General features: G+C 37.6%; 4 protein-coding genes across 4 annotated transcripts; 2 read left to right on the plus strand and 2 right to left on the minus strand.

The window, feature by feature from the left end:
* Window positions 1–370: 370 nt before the first annotated feature.
* On the plus strand, window positions 371–2,251 carry GCK72_007406 (uncharacterized protein; the record flags this gene model as incomplete). Its single annotated transcript, XM_053726170.1, has 4 exons — window positions 371–438; window positions 491–833; window positions 892–1,667; window positions 2,113–2,251. The coding sequence occupies 4 exons, from the start codon at window positions 371–373 to the stop codon at window positions 2,249–2,251; spliced, it is 1,326 nt and encodes a 441-aa protein (XP_053590364.1).
* A 444-nt stretch (window positions 2,252–2,695) lies between these two features.
* GCK72_007407 (uncharacterized protein) lies at window positions 2,696–5,726 on the minus strand (the record flags this gene model as incomplete). The annotated part of the gene is made up of 3 exons (XM_003100075.2): window positions 2,696–3,182; window positions 4,798–5,621; window positions 5,664–5,726. 3 exons carry the CDS (start codon window positions 5,724–5,726, stop codon window positions 2,696–2,698), a joined length of 1,374 nt encoding a protein of 457 aa, XP_003100123.2.
* A 4,303-nt stretch (window positions 5,727–10,029) lies between these two features.
* Window positions 10,030–12,558, plus strand: GCK72_007408 (uncharacterized protein; the record flags this gene model as incomplete). Its single annotated transcript, XM_053726171.1, has 1 exon — window positions 10,030–12,558. One exon carries the CDS (start codon window positions 10,030–10,032, stop codon window positions 12,556–12,558), a length of 2,529 nt encoding a protein of 842 aa, XP_053590365.1.
* A 4,071-nt stretch (window positions 12,559–16,629) lies between these two features.
* Window positions 16,630–18,049, minus strand: GCK72_007409 (uncharacterized protein; the record flags this gene model as incomplete). Its single annotated transcript, XM_053726172.1, has 6 exons — window positions 16,630–16,836; window positions 16,883–17,018; window positions 17,064–17,281; window positions 17,347–17,463; window positions 17,512–17,818; window positions 17,967–18,049. The coding sequence occupies 6 exons, from the start codon at window positions 18,047–18,049 to the stop codon at window positions 16,630–16,632; spliced, it is 1,068 nt and encodes a 355-aa protein (XP_053590366.1).
* Between the last annotated feature and the right edge of the window lie 1,090 nt (window positions 18,050–19,139).

Genomic DNA, 19,139 nt, shown 5'->3' on the forward strand with positions numbered 1-19,139 from the left:
AACCGCATAGTGCATGATTCTCGATGTAAATTTCCTTTTATTTTCGTCGAAAACTTTGACCTATCGATCGAAATCTTGCTTCGTAAAAAACAAGTTAATAAATGTGTTAAATCTTTTGTTCTGAGAGAATTTAGCGAAATTTCTAATTTCTTTCTCATTTTAATCTGCACCGTCTCCCAAGCTGAGAAAATAATTACAGGTTTAGCTAAATTCTTTCAATTTTTACTACGCGCAGCGAGACCGTGCTGTGCTTATCCCCTATTTCTTTCTTACGTATTCATTGCCTTGCAGTGTCCCCACGTTCTCCACCAATCGATATATTCTTCCGATTCCAGTATCCGTCTTCTTTGAACTGTTCTCAACCATCAAAATGAATTCCATACCGTTGCAATATGAAAGTTTGAAAGCAGTCCTGATTCATATGGATCCCAACGTTCGGTAAGCTCCCGTTCATCTTTAATTTTTTCTCCAAAACATTAACATTTTATAGGTTCCAAATTTCGCGTCGACTACCTGCGATCCGCTCAACTGAAAAACTCGTGCCACTCAGAATTCGGAAATTGAAGCTAGACGGCGTTTCTACGGCAGTTGATAATACATTTTATGATTTGGGAATCTATCGAGACTACGAGCCAGGCGTGAAAGCTCCAAGGAATGTTAAGATGTACAATGATTTCACTGGAACTTTTCATGATCTGGATGAATACGGATTTCAGACCTATTCGGATTCTGTTTTGGATGCTGGAGACATCTCCTTCCAACATCCAAATGGCCCACCTTTCCAAATGGGCACTGACGACATTACTGAAAAAGTCTATACAGAAGAATTGAAGGTCTATGAGAAGGCGATGTATCTCCGAACTGGCCAGCTACCAACAGGAAAGGCTCTAGAGGAACCGGATACTAGTGACGAATGGGGCCGTTTTAAACGAAATCCGTCTGAAATATGCGATGGAAACGCCAATGAATATTCTGGAGGATTTCGCCGACGACGCTCGCTCCAATCTTGTTCCTTTTGAATGTCGTCGTTTCGATCGGAAACCACCATACACTTGCTACATTCAGCTGACTGTCATCTGTAACAAGAAAACGAAACTAATCGAAAGATATGCATACAACATGAAGCTTTACGAAGCGATGAAACGATTGAATACATTGCTTTTTGGAGGAAGACGCCCAGGAATTCAAGCTCAAAGTGTCCAGTTGCCGAGATTTGGCGCCGTTTTGAGACTGCCAATCGGGTTTAGAGTGAAAACCAAACAACTTGAAAACGGGTATTCTTTGAATGAGTGGAGCGAAGGTGTCAATCTGATGCTAGACGCCTCTTGTTTCCCATTGAATGTTCTTAAACTGCCGATTTACAATAGAGAAAGAGAAGATTTTGAGTTGCCGATAGTCAGAGATGCTAAGAAGTTAATTGTTCACAACTCTGACTCACAATTCGATATTCTACCGATTCTCACAACTCTTTCTAATAAAGAGGTGGTTCTGGCGGCTACATATAGAGAGGTTCCAATTCAATCATATTTTGAATTAATCGAAAACTGGCTAGATGCCGATAAGCCTGTCGGAACTTGTTACTCATTTGGAATAAAGGAAGAAGATACAGCAAAAGAGCTTCTCAAGGTTATCAAAAGCCGTGTGGAGAACACAAAGAGGACTAAAAGGTTTGATTGATTAGTACATTTTTTCAGACTAATATTGGAGTTATAATACTTCGAGAAAGTATAGTTTCTGATCACAAAAGTCTCGATGCTTTTTAGTTCTTTTTCCCAAAAAAAATGTATGGTATAAGGACCCGGAGTTTCGATAATTTCCCTATAAATACAATTCTTACCAAGAAGATTCATCGATACGCCCACTGACCGGTCCAGTTTTAAAATGTTCGATAACGAAATTTCCGGTTTTGGAACACACTGAAAACTTTAAACAATAGAACGTGTCGGGGAAACGCATCTAGAAATCACTCAAAATTTTCCAAAATCGAGAAGATTTTCGAGAAGTTTTTCCCGAGAATCTTCTCGAAATGGTCAGGGATCGAGAAAATAATATCGATGCCCACACTGCCTACATCTTGATTATTTCCGGAAAAAATGAAATCTATATTTTCAGATGTATCTCTGTCATCACTGGAAACAACACAAAACTCGAAGTGTTCTATGTCCCTATCAAAAATCCACGCAGTCGAGAGCAAAAGGATTTCATGTACAATTGCAAATGGGTTCTCAAAATACGGATTGTACGATTATAAATGACCGAATATTGATTTATGCTTCGAAAAATTTTGAGAATACTTCCCGTTATTCATTTTCTGTTACGTTGTTTTCTAATCTTTTTGCTGCTTGAATGATTTTTTCATTACCAATTGAAGTGTTTATTTGAATTAGGTTGAAAGATTTTACAACAGGTTTTGTGGAGTGCGAAGCGTAAGGCAGCGTAAATAAAAGCGCTCCGTCGCACAGGGGTTGGCGCGGTGCCAAATTCAAATTTAATGTTGATTTTTCGTATCTTTCAATATTAACCGCAACGCGCACGCACCGCGACTCGGGGGAAAATTCAAAATTTCAGAATCCCATTGCGCCCTCGAAGCATTATAATAACAGAAATCTTCAAACAAAATACTTTATTTCCAAACAAACTCCCCAACAATAAACAAGAAATTCAAATAATTATTAGAATCACAGTGATTTTTCAATCACTCAATGAATTTCCAAACATCTTGTTCGATTCCTTCTTTGCAATGATTCAACAATGCATTGCGACGTTGTTCGACATATCGACACTTGTCCTGAACCTTCAGTTTCAACGTCTTCAAATTCTCCCCCTCCAAATCTTGCTCCAAGAATCCGGAGAGTTGCTCAGTCGCCATTTCCATATCCTTCTGATTTGTCTCAAACATCATTGAATGGTTGTTCTTCCGGAGAAAATAGGCGAAGACATATGTGAACATCATAGTTCTACGAGCAAGAGACAACACATTGACAGCTTCTCTCAGGAATTGGACCTCTGTCCAGGTCATGGAATGATTCTGCATTTGTTCCATCTTCATATTCATTTTCGCAATGAGACGCTCCTCCATTTTCAGACTCTGCTCATGGGTACGGTAGCGGTTGTAGAAGAACAGATAGCGGTCATGGTTGTTACGGAATTGACTACGGTTGTTCTCAGCGGCTTGGTCGAAACTGGAAACTTTCTAGTCAGGCTTGTCAAGGACCGGCTTCAAGAAATGAACCAATTTTTTAAAACTTAAAAAAAAATGTTTTAAATTTTTCATCAAAAATGTGAACATTTTCGATGATTTTTTCGGAATTTCTTCTAATTCTGAATCATAGTCAAAAATTAGTTTTTTTTGCGAAAAAATTCAAAATCTTTTGAAAAAAACTCAAAAATGTTGAAATTGGAAATTTCGCACCAATTTACACCCTTGACCTCTCAAAAATCGGCAAAAAGGGGCGGAGCCTTGGAAGAATGGGAGACTAAAAATGTGGGCGGAGCTTACTATTAGGAAGGCTACGGACACCACATTTTCCACGAAATTTCCCAATTTTTGTATTTAGGCTCCGCCCACTCTGATGTTGAACCAAAACCAGCAAACTTCTAGAAAGTGCGCGGAGCCTATTAGGAGAAAAACTCTGAACTTCTGACAAAATTAAACCAAAAAATATGGAAAGTTAAAACTTGAAAATTCCCAGAAAAGGGTGTGGCTTAAAACTTTAAAATGGGCGGAGTCTTTCCCAAAATTTTGTCAGGTTTCAACCCCCTTTCTTCAAAAAAAGGGTACTCATTTTTTAATAAAATTTTTCGAAAATTCAGAGTTAAATTGCTTAAATTAACATACATATTCATGTTTTGATTGAATTTTAAATTTTCGGTCGAAAACTAGACTTTTTCAAAAAAAATTTTAATTCAAATTTTTAAAATTTATTCAAAACATGTTTCCAAGCGGGCTGATCTGACCGGGGCCGAGAACAATTTTGGTTTTGGCCCGGTCCCTGAGAAGTCTGCCTATTAGCACTGCACGCTTCTTACAACCGCGCTCTACCGAAACCGAATGAAATTGTGTGCGAAATTGAGAAACTTAGAGAAAAATAGACATTTCTCAAGGACATTTCGGTAGAGCGCAGTTGTAAAAAGCGTATCGAGCTAACTAGGAAATGTTCCAGACGTAACGTGGCCTTTCAAATTGGGTCATATCCTATAAGGCACTTCTGAATACGCTGATTCCGAATATGGAATCCAATTTTGCTGAACACTTCATTGAACTGAGATATAAGCATTTGAAGTCATTTCTAGGGCAAAAGTTGCATTTTTCAAGAGGCTGAAAATCAATTTTCGACTCAATTTTTTTATCTTTTTCTGTGTAATACGTGTGAATTGAGGTTGAAAAAGCACATTAGAAACTTTTTCTAGTAAAAACAGTTTTCAGGAAAAGTTAAATCACGACGGTGCAAATGCCAAAAATGAAAGTGATACAATTATTTTCCTGAAATCTGTTTTTACTAGAAAACATTTTAATGTGCTTTTTCAACATCAATTCACACGTATTACACAGAAAAAGTTAGAAAAATTGAGTCGAAAATTGATTTTCAGCCTCTTGAAAAATGCAACTTTTGCCCTAGAAATGACTTAAAATGCTTATATCTCAGTTCAATGAAGTGTACAGCAAAATTGGATTCCATATACGGAATCAGCGTATTCAGAAGTGCCTTATAGGATATGACCCAATTTGAAAGGCCAAATTACGTCTGGAACATTCCCTAGTAAGAAATCTGTGAACCATCTCCCCCACTCACTCACCTATTACAATTGTACCACGCATTCGCATGAACCGACCACGCATTCATACAAATCCAGCAAAACTGATATCCACATTTCGGATTTGTGCATCTGATATAGTTGCACCCTCCATTCTTCTGAATCGACGTCAAACACTTCGGACAGTCCTTCGTGTTCTCAATAATCCATGTGGCTGTCTCACTACTCTCTCCACATTTTTTGACCCATAATTTCATTTGTCGACAGTCGACCGGCTCGTGCCAATCGTTGGAACAAGCGAAGCAGAAGCGTGTTCCACAGGTACAAACGATGAGGTGGGGATCACAAGTGGAACCTTTCACCGCCTTCCCACAATCGATTCCGGGACACCATTCGAGGTAGACATTGGTTTTCACGTAGTTGTTGAGGATGACTCGGTGATACGTGTCAAGTACTTTGGTGTCATCGGAAATACACTTGACGACTTGCTCATCAGGAATAATCAATTGACATTTCGGCGCCATGCACTCAATTTCGCTCTGTCCCTCTTTGATCTTCTCCGTCAGATATGCCTTCCAGCATTGACTACAAGCCATATGAGCGCAGGACAGACCTGTGAGCGGTGCCATGTCACAACAGATGTCACACTCGCCATCTGCCGAAGAAGGCGTGTGAAGAGGGATGTTGGCTGCTGAGAGAAAAGTTTCCAGGTCAGCGCTGTCATAGAATTTGTCAATCAATGCTTCCTGATTCCATTTGTGGTTTTGCAACAGAATACGACAGACTCCTTTGGTAACTTGAATAGTTTCTTGAACACTTGCTATGACTTCTTCCATGTCAGATTTTAAGCCTTCGCGGTCGAGAATCTGGAATTAAAAATTTTTTTTAATTCTAGAAAAGTGGCTAACCTGATCATCAACCGTCTCCTGCTCAAAACTATCATCATCGTACATGTCATCATCGGAACTCATTTTGATGGTCTGCCTGGAATGAGAGGAAGTTAGAGAAGAAATGAAATTCTATAAGAAATCGGATTCATATATTTCATTACGTGGATTATGCTAAATGTCAGTTTATTCGATTCAGTTACAAGAATATTGATTAGAACGGAACGATGTCTCTAGTTAGGAAGAGGTTGAATCAATATACAAGTGAAAACGGGGAAAAGGAGAATGAAGATACATATGCGTTCTTCTTATATCGAGTTATGGCAAAACCGCGACGCAGCACGCATCGCACTCACAACCTTGTACACCTGCTTAGAAATTTCCCGTGAGACCAATGTAACCGTTGCGAGGGAGGTATGCAAACATTCCCAGAGAACAATTATAAAGAACAATTACTCAAATTATTTTTACATCATGGTTCTTGTAACCGCGCCCTGCCGAATAGAGGTACGCAAAAAGAAGAATAGAGCGCAGTTGTAAACACTGGGCTGCCCTAATATACAGTACCCCTCAAAAGATTATCAACATTGGCTGTTTTCAGTGGAAAATGACCAACTTTGGCAGTGTATTTCGGAGTCATCTGAATGTCTGACAAATTTTATTTTGCATGGGTTGGACAGAGCCAAAACAGCACATAATTTTTGTAGTTGATCATTTTTTGGTAGGTATACTATTTTGAAAGTTACAGATAATCAAAGTCATTTCTCCCGGAAATCGACTAATTTCAGTGTATATTAGCGAAATTTTGGAGTTTTGACAACCTGTAACTTTTAAGATACCGTTTCAACGAAAAAATAGACAAATACAAAAATGATGTGCTATTTTCGCTCTGTCCAACCCATACAAAATTGAGTTTATCGAATAATCAGGTGACACCGAAATAGACTGTCAAAGTTGGTCATTTTCTACTGAAAACAAAACAACCAAAGTGCATAACCCCTTGAACCGACATCTGCAAAAAACCAAGATGACACCATACAAAAATTATAAAACCATATTTATTTTGCAAATGTGTGAACACAGATAATCAGTTTAAATTGTTCCATTTACAGACAAAACGTTTATCTGAATTTTGGTGGCATTGGACCTGAAATTCAAGATTTCTATCAAAATACCCACTATCAAAATACTCACAATATTCACAAGTCTTTGTGCATAATTCGATTTCTTCTTTCAACGATCCTAACAGTTTACGGTAGCATCCCAATTTTGACAACGGACACATGCTCTTTCCATTCGAATCTAGTTGATCTTAACACGCAACTTGCCGAATTTTTGATTCTTTACAACACATTTGATTGATAACTTCGTAGGAGCCAAGGGGACACATACCCATGGGAGAGGCTATAAAAGGATTCAGGTTACTGTAACTCGGAATTTTCAGAAGAGTAACTTACGTCCATATTCTCCTCCTTCTTCACAAATTGTCTTCTGCGCGGAGCAGAGAACTATGGAAACCGCTAAGATTGTTAGAGAATAATTCATGGCTTTTTGAAATGAAGATTTTGAAATTAAGGAACGCATTTATACGTTCGAACCGAACTTGAACTTAAGCTGGTCAAACATTCACACTGCCAGGTGGCAAGTCACTAGATAGACTGTTGTTTGGCCGATGATCCACTTCGAAAGTTTTGATTTTAATTGCCAAATTAAATTGAACATAGATATCAAACACTGTACTAATTTGATCTCATCGTGCTTCCTTTACTGATATTCACGCTCTCAGCTGTAGAATTCGCAATCTCTCCAAAACCATTCGTGGCAACTACGCCAGAACTGAGAAAATCCTCATGAAATCTCCACATACTTCCGTTGCCCGCTCGCTCATCACTAGAAGATTAAAAACCGTATCCAGTATTCCTTCCCTCACCTTCCAAGGACGTGTCGTCTGTTCCGACTCAGAGAAAGCCTCTATTTTCTCATCTTCCTTTTTGTCTAACTTCAAGACTTCTCCTCCTGCTTCATACGTTGCTCCTCATCTCTCCTCCTCTCGCCCTTCATCTTCCCCTTTGCTTGACAATGATTTGTTCGCTCCTTGGGTTATTGAGCATGCCCTACTAAAACTTCCTCCTCGCTGTGGCTTTTCTCCCCACCTCGCCAATTTTTTCCTGATTAAAAAATGTGCCACTTCTATATCTCTTCCTCTCTCGATAATCTTTGGTGAATCTCTCCGCTCTTCATTAGTTCCGCTTTCTTGGAAGAAGGCTGTAATTATACCGGTGCACAAAAAGGTAATCCTGGTTGCCCGGAAAACTACCGCCCCATCTCGCTCACGGACCCCTTTTCCAGAATTTTCGAGAGAATTATTTGTAACCGAATTAAATTAGATTGTCTTCACAAACTCTCTGCACACCAACACGGTTTTCTCGCCAAGCGCTCCTGTCCTAGTTCCCTTGTTCAAGTTGTTACCAACTACAAGATAATTCTCAAAACTCACGGTTCCCTGGATGTTGTCTTCTTTGATTTCAAGAAGGCGTTCGACCAGGTTCCTCTCAATTTACTTCTAAACAAGCTTGCCTTATTTGACATTCCACCTCTCTTTATCTCTTGGTTTTCTGATTTTCTCACCTCCCGTTCCTTTTCCGTCAAAGTTAACAGTACCACCGATCCTTCCTCTGCTCTGATCCACTCTGGTGTCCCTCAGGGATCCGTCTCGGGACCTCTATTATTCCTCTTGTATATTAACGATTTATTAATCAGCCTTCAATCTATCCCTTATCTCCACTTCGCTGCTTATGCTGATGATATAAAAATTTACTCCCACCTTCCCTCCAGCCTCCAAGCAGGTATTGACTTGGTCTCCGACTGGGCAGTTTCCAATGATCTTCCTTTGGCTCATTCCAAAACGGGTTTACTCCGCTTGGGTTCCCTCAACCCCTCTCACCGGTTTCACATCGTTGGCTCTCCCATTCTAGATTCCCACTCTGTTCGTGATCTCGGAATTCTCTTTGAACCTGACCTCAAGTTTTCTGCCCACATTAAAAAGTCAGTATCTCTAGCTCGTCTTCGCTCTTCCCAAATCCTCAAATCTTTCAAGTCTAATAATCCGGCATTTTACTCTTTTCTATTCAAAACATATGTTCTTCCTATTCTTGAATACGCTTCTGTCATTTTCTGTCTTGCCCCCTCCTCATCCCTCTCCAGACTTCTTGAATCCACTCTTCGAATTTACTCTAGGAAAACTCTCCAACGATGCAATATCGCTTTCTCATCTTATTCGCATCGTCTAGAACTTCTCTCTATCTACTCTATTAGACACCGTAGACTCAAATCCCAATTACTCCTCCTGTATAAATTTATAGCTGGCGCATCTCATTTTCCCAATCTCAATTCCTTTATCAGACTGTCAAGTTCTCCACGAAGACCCATGACTCTCATTTATGTCTCCCCCCTCTCCGACAATTTTTTCTCTTTTATCCTTCCCATCTGGAATGCCATTGTTGCCAATGTTAGTAGTTTCCTCTCCCCCTCCCAATTTGAACATCTTCTTGACTCTGCCATTACCCGGTTTTAATTTATTATCTCATCTGGTCATTTTGTTAAATACATATCTTTATTCTCTCCTTTAATTTGCCTTCTACGGTTATCTCTTCCCCCTTGCCAACTTGTCTGCCTACCCTCCTTTTTATATTTATTCTCATTCCCCGTTTCCTATGTATCATGTCATCCCTATTTTCTACTCGAAACTGTCTCGTGAGGGATCGTTTCCAGTCTTTTGCATCTTTTTGGTTTCCTTTTAGTCACAATAAATTAAATTAAATTAAGGAAGAAAGAAAACCAATTTTGGAGCAAAAATAAAGGCGCTGATACAGATCGAAGTTTTGGCCTGAAAAATCGGTTTTTCCCTTATTTCTCGAAACTTATTCGGCAAAAAAAAGACCCATCCATAATAAATGAAGATCTATTTGTTGCGGATTTTTTGAGCTATAATAGAGGTGAAAACGTCAAGAAATAGAGAGCTGGATACAGTTTGAAGTCGAAAATTCGCCAAAAAATTTTCAGTGAAAAATAGGGTTTTCTTCAAAAAATTATCAAATACAATACACAAAAGACATAAAATCATGGTTTTTAGAAGAATAATTGTTTTTTCTTGATGTATTCATCACATTAACCTTTATTTATACGAATTTTTCTTGTTTTTTGCTCAAAAATCACGTGTTATGTGATATGAAATCCCAATTTTTCTCTAAAATCTATGATTTTCCAGAAGTTCAAGCAATTGGGTACATTGTAAAACGGGTCCAGTGCCAGAAGAATAGAATTCGTTCGAATTGGTTAGTGTAAAATCAAATTTGAATCATAGTTTAGTGGGAACGATTTCAGAATAATGGCACCACCACGAAAAAAGGCAACAGTTAGAAAAGAAAATGCAAAGCAAGCATCTATTTTCAAACAAGCAAAAAACGTAGAGATTCAACACGAAGCAGAAAAAGAAGTTTTATTGCCGAGACTGAAAAATGAAGTGTTTTATCTGAAAAAGGAAGTGGAAGAACTGAAGGAAAATCTGAAATCTTCTAACAAAAATCTGCTAGATGCACAACTGGAAATAAAAAGATTGAAAAGTGAAAACGATATTCTTATTGCAACAAGAAAGTACGAAAATGATCAATTTTCATCTTCGCTTCTCGAGAAACAAAAAGAAGGCATCGATCTCAAGTGTAGAGCTGACCAACTGCAGAAACGTGTTGACGCATTGGTCGAAGAGTCGCCAAGCCGCGGAAAATGCCTGAAAGAATATAGTATGATTAAGGCTACCAGCACCAAGAAAGATCGTTATGAAAGAATTATTAAAATGATTTCTTCATTTGTGGGACATCTCAATGTTGACGCCTTCTTGTATGACTTCTTGAAAATGGCAGACGAAGATGAGGAATTGAATTTCACTATGAAGTTGTCTCCCTGGAATTGCTTCTTCATTGCTGTAAAACATCAACTATCAGACGGATTTTTAAAAGATTTCAAGCAATTCACAAAAGAGCATTTGCATATTGATATTTTTGCATCTCGTCAGAAAATTGAGGAAGTAAAGAAGAAGTTCGCAACTTCTAAATATTACACGTTTGAACGTCAGACTGTAATGAAACCATCACGAAGTGGGAAGCAAGTCATGGCAGAAACCGCGCTTGTAAAGGCCAATGATGTCCACGAGTTACTGTCTAGACGATTGGAAGTGTTGAGTCGGCATGGACGTCTTCTTTTCGATGATGGCACAAAAGACAACATCGTTATTGGAGTTGGTGGAGATAAGGGTTCTGACACAACCAAACTTGTCATCGTCTTAGAAAACGTCGACAGTCCCAATGATCCCCATGCAGTACTTCTCCTTGGCCTTTACACTGGCAACGACAGTCACTCCCTTTTGAAACAGAATTTTGCATCAGTTTTCGATCAATTAAACCAACTTCATAGTGTGCGATATTTTGATGGAAGCAATAATGTTGAAAAAGCTGTTGTTATGAAGCCACTGGGAGACTGCAAGTTTGTGTCGGCAATGTATGGTCACGCAGGACAAAACTCCAAATCTCCTTGCTATGTGTGCAATTTAGCATGGTCTACACATGGATCCGACACTGCCAGTCTTAAGAATTTCGATTTTGAGTTGTCCGGAGAAATTCGTACTCTTTCCGATCTTAAAAAAACCGGCGTTCCTCTTCTCGATGTTGATCCTTTGAACGCTGGCCCTCCTGGAGTTCACACTATTCTTGGAATTTGTCAGTATTATTGTATAGATTGGCTCATTGCAATGGCTATCAACTTTGACACTGGCTCATCATCTCCAGCAAATCTGAAACAACTAAAGAAAGACTTGAAGAAACTGGTTTTGGAAACAGAAGAAACAACTAATTTAGTTGATTCTCTAGAAAGTTCACTGGAAAGAATTAACGATGCCGTGACTACCATTCAAAAAAACTGCAAGACTACTAAGCCAAAACAAAAGAATTCTTCTCACTGCACATCTTCGTTTTGTATTGTTGGATCTTCTAAAAAGTCATCGTTTCGTGATTCTTCAATCTTCCAGTGCACTTCGTGTAAAGCTGCCATTCACGATGTTTGTGCATTTTACATTACGGAAGAGCAGCGACTTGTGATGGACCAAACGAATGCAGTTTGTTTGGATTGTCGTCATGGAATGATTCCGTCGATTCCCGATCGTCTCTCTCTGGCCCTTGAAATTCAGAAATCGGTGAACGAGCAGCTCCTGCAAGCTCAGGATATCTTAGAAGTTGCTGATAATGAGCGATTGAAATTGGAGCAACATCTTAAAGGCTCCCGTATTCAAAGTGAAGTTTCGACTCGTCAACTTCTCGAAGCTGCCCTCAGAAGTATCGGATGTGACAGTAGAATTTGGTACCAAGATTTGACAGGGAACCAGGCTCGAAAGTTTCTCCGCCATTCTTCCATTGATAAAGTTCTTGCGGTTTTCACTTCTAACAGCAGAAGAGCTCCAAACGCTTCGGAAAAACAAAAAATCGATTTGATGCGATCAGTGATGTTGGATCTTGCTACATTGATGTCGGCCGCCTCGAATTCAGTGAAAAATGATGATGAGATTGAGGAAATTGAGAGAGTTTTGGAGAGATTTGTTGGAAATCTTCGCGAAGCTCAACCAGATGCTTCTGTGACTCCAAAGCTTCATTTATTGTCGTCACATCTCATTCCATATCTGAAGCGTTATCGTAGTTGGGGAAGAGTGACTGAGCAAGGAATCGAAAGCTTGCATGCCATCTTCAACAGGCTCAACGTTCGATTTGCCGCTGTTCGGGATCCGATCCAGAAAGCTACTCTTATCGTCGATCGATTATCCCATTTCAATCTTATTTTTGATATTGGTTCTTCTTGGTTCAAAGAGGAATAGAATTTTTCTTCGAATAAATTATTGTTTCCAGAAGAGAATTCCGACGAAATCTGAAAATAACGGGCGGAGAAGTATTTAGAGTTGATTCTTTCTAACCGCGAGCCAAATGAGGCGTAAATTCGTTGAAATATATTGATTATTGATGATGTAGCTGGTGTATCGATTCTGAAAAATTTTATCGGAGAAGAATAACCTGTTGTGATCGTTTAACTAACCGCAAAACAAATTTTTTTCGGGAACTGTCGCTATTTTCCGCCATTTCTCGTATTTCGAAACTGCCATGAACATAAATTTGCACGATGATCGCACTGAAATATTAAAAACTTTATGAGACAGTGAAAAAATACACGAAAAAGCAATATTAGAACGAAAAAAGTGAAAAATACAACATTCGTACGTTAAAAAATAATTTGCCGCCGGCTGGGGTATGCGTATGCGCTCCATTGGACTTGCAGTTGTTTTCTTCGGTCTGGGAGACTGTGCAGAGTTTTATGAATTCTCAGCTAGTCGAATTTTTCTGAAAAAGTTTACTCATACTTGAAACTTTCTCTTTATTAGGATTTGATTAACGACAAGTTGGTGAGACTGGAACAATGTTCACAAAAAAATTTATTGAAGGAATTTTAAAAAGACGACAAACACAGAAACGTAACAGTTACACTTTTGTGAAAAACAGAAAAAAAAAGTACGTGAAAATTAGAATAAATTTGATTTCACGTGACGAACTCGGGCCTCCCCAAAATCGAAACTGTTACAACTCTGGAAATTATCCACGTATCGTTGTGTATGAGTTTCAGAGAGCTACCTGAAATTAAAAACGAATTGAACGTATTGACACAAAAAAAGAAAACGACAAACCTCATTGTGACTTAGAAGAGCATTTTGTAAGATATCAACATAAACCAATAACAACGATAGATTGATATCAATACAATTTTGCTCCAAACACAATATAATATATCTGAAAATCTGAAAGGGTTATTCTTGAAACCGTAATCGTTAAGTTACCTTCTAAACACTATTGAGAAGTCCAATTAGCATTAAAAACCCAAGTAGAATTGGGAATTGAAAATTAGATGAAAAATCTGCAAATTTGTGGTTGTTTCTTACCTGGATTCAATAATTTTCTCTGGAATAGGCATATTTCAATGTATAGAGCTATATCTCATGTCACATCAAGCAGCAAGTTTACCAGCAGGAAGGAATAAAACAAATCATCAAAACGTGGTTTTCTTTCCAAAATTTTTTATAAACGTGGCAGAATTTCAAATAACAAGCCACGTTGAAAAACGTCCTTTGTTTTTTGAGTGACACGTCATTTGTTTTGATGATTTGTTTTATTCCTTCCTGCTGGTAAACTTGCTGCTTGATGTGACATGAGATATAGCTCTATACATTGAAATATGCCTATTCCAGAGAAAATTATTGAATCCAGGTAAGAAACAACCACAAATTTGCAGATTTTTCATCTAATTTTCAATTCCCAATTCTACTTGGGTTTTTAATGCTAATTGGACTTCTCAATAGTGTTTAGAAGGTAACTTAACGATTACGGTTTCAAGAATAATCCTTTCAGATTTTCAGATATATTATATTGTGTTTGGAGCAAAATTGTATTTATATCAATCTATCGTTGTTATTGGTTTATGTTGATATCTTACAAAATGCTCTTCTAAGTCACAATGAGGTTTGTCGTTTTCTTTTTTTGTGTCAATACGTTCAATTCGTTTTTAATTTCAGGTAGCTCTCTGAAACTCATACACAACGATACGTGGATAATTCCCAGAGTTGTAACAGTTTCGATTTTGGGGAGGCCCGAGTTCGTCACGTGAAATCAAATTTATTCTAATTTTCACGTACTTTTTTTTCTGTTTTTCACAAAAGTGTAACTGTTACGTTTCTGTGTTTGTCTTTTTCAATAAAAACTGGTCGAATTTTTTCGCAACTCTTTTTGAAACTGTTTCAAAAAATCAAATTGACAGCTGGCCTTAATCAGTTTCTACAAACCAGTTGAGGAAAAACTGTAATTTCGTAGAAATCCTGTTGAATTTCCCAGAAGTTCTAAAATTTTTCCGTTTTCTAACAATTTTGGGAGATTCATTCTATTTCCACATCAATTCTTGGAATTTCGCAACACTCAATTTTTTCTGTGAAAACTCACAGGAAAGTTGAAAATTTGTGAAAAAACTGACGACGAAAAAAAATTTTCAAATTTGGCCTGTCTTATATGCTCAAATAATGAAAGGAACGTAGAATTGTCTGAAGTATTGGAATCTGAAAAAATAATCGTTTCAGCAGTTCTCGTTTTTCTCGGAAGCGTTTGTTGAAATCTATCTAATTGTCTACTTCTTTATTCTTCGTTATGACGCAATTGGCAAATTAAGAAAAATGAGTTTTAGTTAGAATAGGTAAACCAGACTTGTCACGGGCCGGGCCGGGCCAAAATCAGGAAAAATCTCGGCCCGGCCCGGCCCGGCCCGCTCGGCCCGTTTTGAAACATTTTTTCAAAACATTTTTTGTTTTTCAACTTTTTTTTGGAAATTTTTGGAAATTTTTTGAACTTTTTTGAACTTTTTTGAAAAAAGTATAGTTTTCGAATAAGCATTTAAAATTGAATCAAAATGTGAATATGTATGATAATTTAAGCATTTTTACTCTTTTTTTCGAAAAATTTCAAAAAAAAAATTGGTAAAAATGGGTACCCATTTTTGAATCCGGGCCGACCGGGCCGGGCCGGGCCGGCCCGATTTTTGACAAGTCTGAGGTAAACGAATCATTTTAATTGACTATAAGCTGCAGGTGTTTGTCCTTTGTGAGCCATATTAATAAGATCACTGTACGTACAATTCCGTCAGAATTGTATCATTTTCCTTGATGTAACAAGACTCATAGTTACATAGAGCATCTTGTAGTCTAATTTCGCGGAATGGTCTCGTAGTTAAAAAAGGTTAAATGTCGTGTTTTTGAGTTTTGCAGGTCTGAAAAAAATTGCAAATCATGTTATCCGCTTCGAGACCATTTCGAACAAATTAGATGCGCCTTTAACACCCCCGGTAAGTGCTCGCGAGCCGATAATAGCAAGTGCGTGGCCAGTACTGTACATCTTTCACTAATAGTGGTCATGTGGCCATCAGAACGAGGCAAGGAAACACAGGTAATAAATGTCCTCTCTGCGCGCAGGCGCAACCATTATTCAAACATCACTTGACCTTGAATACCCATGTGCCCCCTCCCACCCCTTCTCTCTTCTTCTTTCCCCTTCATTCATTCATTCCAAGACCTTTCGTGTTTAGGTCGCCTCTTATTTATTCTGATTTTTCTAAAATTCTAAACATATTTTATTCATCGCAGTATGTGTATAGCAGTAAAAGAAAAAAGTGAGTTTCAAGATTTAACTTTTGAATTCAATAGAATTTTTTAAAAGTTCAGACGTAAAAGATGTGAATTGGCAAATGAATGTGACTCATTTCCAAGAATAAGGAAAAGAACGAGCCAACGACAGAATAAGAGCAAAGAGAGCAGTCAAAGAACTTTGAAAGGAAGTTGAGGAAGAAGATATCGTAGCTGACATGTCCGACACTCCATTGGTCATTCGCAAATTTGAGGAGTTTTTATTCGAAAAATCAAAGAAATCATTGAAGAAGAAGTTAGAATTGTCTTCTCGCTATCATTTGGAAGGACTCAAGGTATGTTCCAACATGAAACTTTATCAGAATTAAACCTTAATTTTCAGGAACAATGCCTCGACAATATCAAATCGGTCGCTGATATCCGATCCGTACTGACAGGAGATGTTCGTGGACTGGATCCATCGATTATGCGAGAGCTTCTCGAAAATATCTCGCTCTTCACAATCCCTAATAATATTTTGCCAAGTCTTTCATTGTTTTCTTGTTATAAATTTTTTTATTTCATAAAACACTCTCAAAGAAATTCCATGCAACTTTGGTGCAAATGTTGAAGTTTAATGTATTTCAGAGAGACCTTGAAATAGATTCTTTTTATCATAACACCAAACAATTCAACAATTAAAGATAGTTTCAAAAAAAGCCAAATATATTTTAAAAAGGATTAAGCAACAACAATATTATCAATATAGTTCTCACATTTCTCAACAAGACCGCCCAATAGATAGTACTGTGCCTCTTTCGAAACCTCTCTGAGCTCCCTGTTGGTTTCCGGTAACTCCACATCTCCATCTCTCATGAAGTTGAGTATGATGTCAAAGTGTTTGGGGGATCTATCGATGAAAATCGACTCGAAATCCTGTTTTTTCACCTGAAAATTAAAAGAATTTGACTGATAAAGGCAGATTATGGCTCACAGATATCTCATTATCCAGCATTGTCTTGAACATTCCATTGAATCTTGTCAGTGTAGACTTTGTGGTTTTGAATATGGTACCACCAATGTCCAGTTGAACAATGTCAACAACTGGAGTGGAGTTACGAGAAGATTTTCTAGAAGAACCAAGTATTTCATGAAACTTAGTGATATACACTTACCTGCTCAAATGATCCGTGCAATAATTGGACAACTCTATCAAATCATAGAATTTTGCTTCTTCCAGAATCTCCTCAACTTCTTTATCAGAATCTGGCAGGCCCACTTTTCCATCTCTCAGAAAATTCAATATCAATCGGAAGTGTTTTGGGTCACGATCGTAAAACACAGGATCCATTTCTTTAACTTGTCCGTCGGTATCAGCTTTATTATTATGTTCCTGTTTTTTATTTTCCTGTTTGAGTATGAGCAATATAATCTGATTTCTCTATTTCTGAAACTAACCAGTTTGAATTTGTATTTCTCAATCTCATAATGTGTCTTGATGCGGCCTTCAAGACACTGTTCTGTTGTATGGAATATGGTGCCACCAACATCCAGCTTCACAGTTGGAGAGAAATTCTGAAATATATTTTAATGAATTTTTAATAAAAACTTTTTTCAACTTACTGGGTAGTCAACGGGGACACCAACAACTTTGATAGCATTGATGTCCACTCTGATGGTCGAAAATTGCGAGTTTGGATCAATTTGAAACTCAACTTGAAACATCGTTTCTTCCCCTTCGTGCTTTTTTCTACAAACGTTTACATAACAACCATTGCTGCAGTTGTATTTTCTGTATTCTGATATGCTTATTTCAGCTTCCACCTCTAGTTTTAACGAGTCAGGTACGTTGCTTGTGCATTCTGAGAATAAACGAAACTCCAGCAATTCACGATTATTATCACTGTCCAATTTATTGATGGTGAGACTCCTAAAATAAATTTTCATCAAATGTAATTGCGATCTAAATCTATAATGAGCAATCACCGGCTCCTGGGGTACCTTTTCAAAGTTTTAAGAGTATTTTGGACTATATATAGAAAAAGTATCGATTAAAACAAAAACTTGACAAGGCTCACCAATCATAGCACAGGAAGTTCCCAAAGTTTTTTGTAATTGGCTCAGAACGTTTTCGATCCACTGCAACGACTTGTGAGAACATTTTCTGTAACTGGAATACAACAGATATCAAATTTTTTTTTTTCTGTAACTGAAATACAACAGATATCAAAACAAAGAAGTTAAGATAATAAGAAAATCAAAAATAAAGTTCTGTTGAGAAATCGTATCGGGAACGCCAAAAAATTAGTTGAAAGCCCCTGAATCTTTGGAAAAAAGTGAAATGTATAGTGAAAAGGAGGGAGAGCAAAATGAGAAAAAGAGACACAGTCGCAAAAAGAAGGAAATAAACAGCCAACACAGCAATGTGACCCTTTTTCTTTTTCTCTGCGTCTATGTTTCTATTTTGTTGGGTTGGGGGAAACAAATAAACATGTCACAAAGAGAAACGAGAGATAGGAAAATGAAAGAGGGAGTGGTCATTGGACTTTGGAAAAATATTTTGCTCATTGCTAAAACATTTTAGCTTTCAGACTGGGGGGAACGAGAGGAGTAAAGAAAGAAAACTAAAACAAATAGAGGTTTCAAAATATATTTAAAAATAAATATTTTTCCACAACTTTGGCCGTTTTCAGTTGAAAATGTCTAAATTTGAGAGTATGTCATGGTATCAATGGTTGTCCCACCAAGTAAAATTTTTATGGACCATACAGAACAAAGGTAGAACTTCATTTTTGTAGTTGAATACTTATTTGTAAGATCACTTCTTACCAAGTTACATATCAACAAAGTAATTTCTCTCTCAAATTGTCCCATTTCAGTGCAAAATAGAGTGATTTTTGAGGTGTCCCATTAAAATTACCATAACTCTCTATGGAGTGATTCTGACTACGTACGAAAAATTGTTAACTACAAAAATAGAGCCCTACTTTTAATCTTCATAAATAATTATAAACCCATTGATTGTGACAATCATTGATACCATGACATTCTCTCAAATTTGTACATTTTCAACGGGAAACGGCCAAAATGTTAGAATTATGGTCATTACTGTACTTATAAGGATGATTCACATTTTTCACAGTCACGAAAAAAACAAAAATGATCCGTAATTCTGAAGTCTTGCATAAGGGAAAGTTCTTCTCTCTTCTACACAACTATCGTCGAACAGCATTACTCAATAAGGGAGTGTG

The sequence above is a fragment of the Caenorhabditis remanei genome, chromosome II (assembly GCF_010183535.1).
Source record: "Caenorhabditis remanei strain PX506 chromosome II, whole genome shotgun sequence".
Taxonomy (NCBI): Eukaryota; Metazoa; Nematoda; class Chromadorea; order Rhabditida; family Rhabditidae; genus Caenorhabditis; species Caenorhabditis remanei.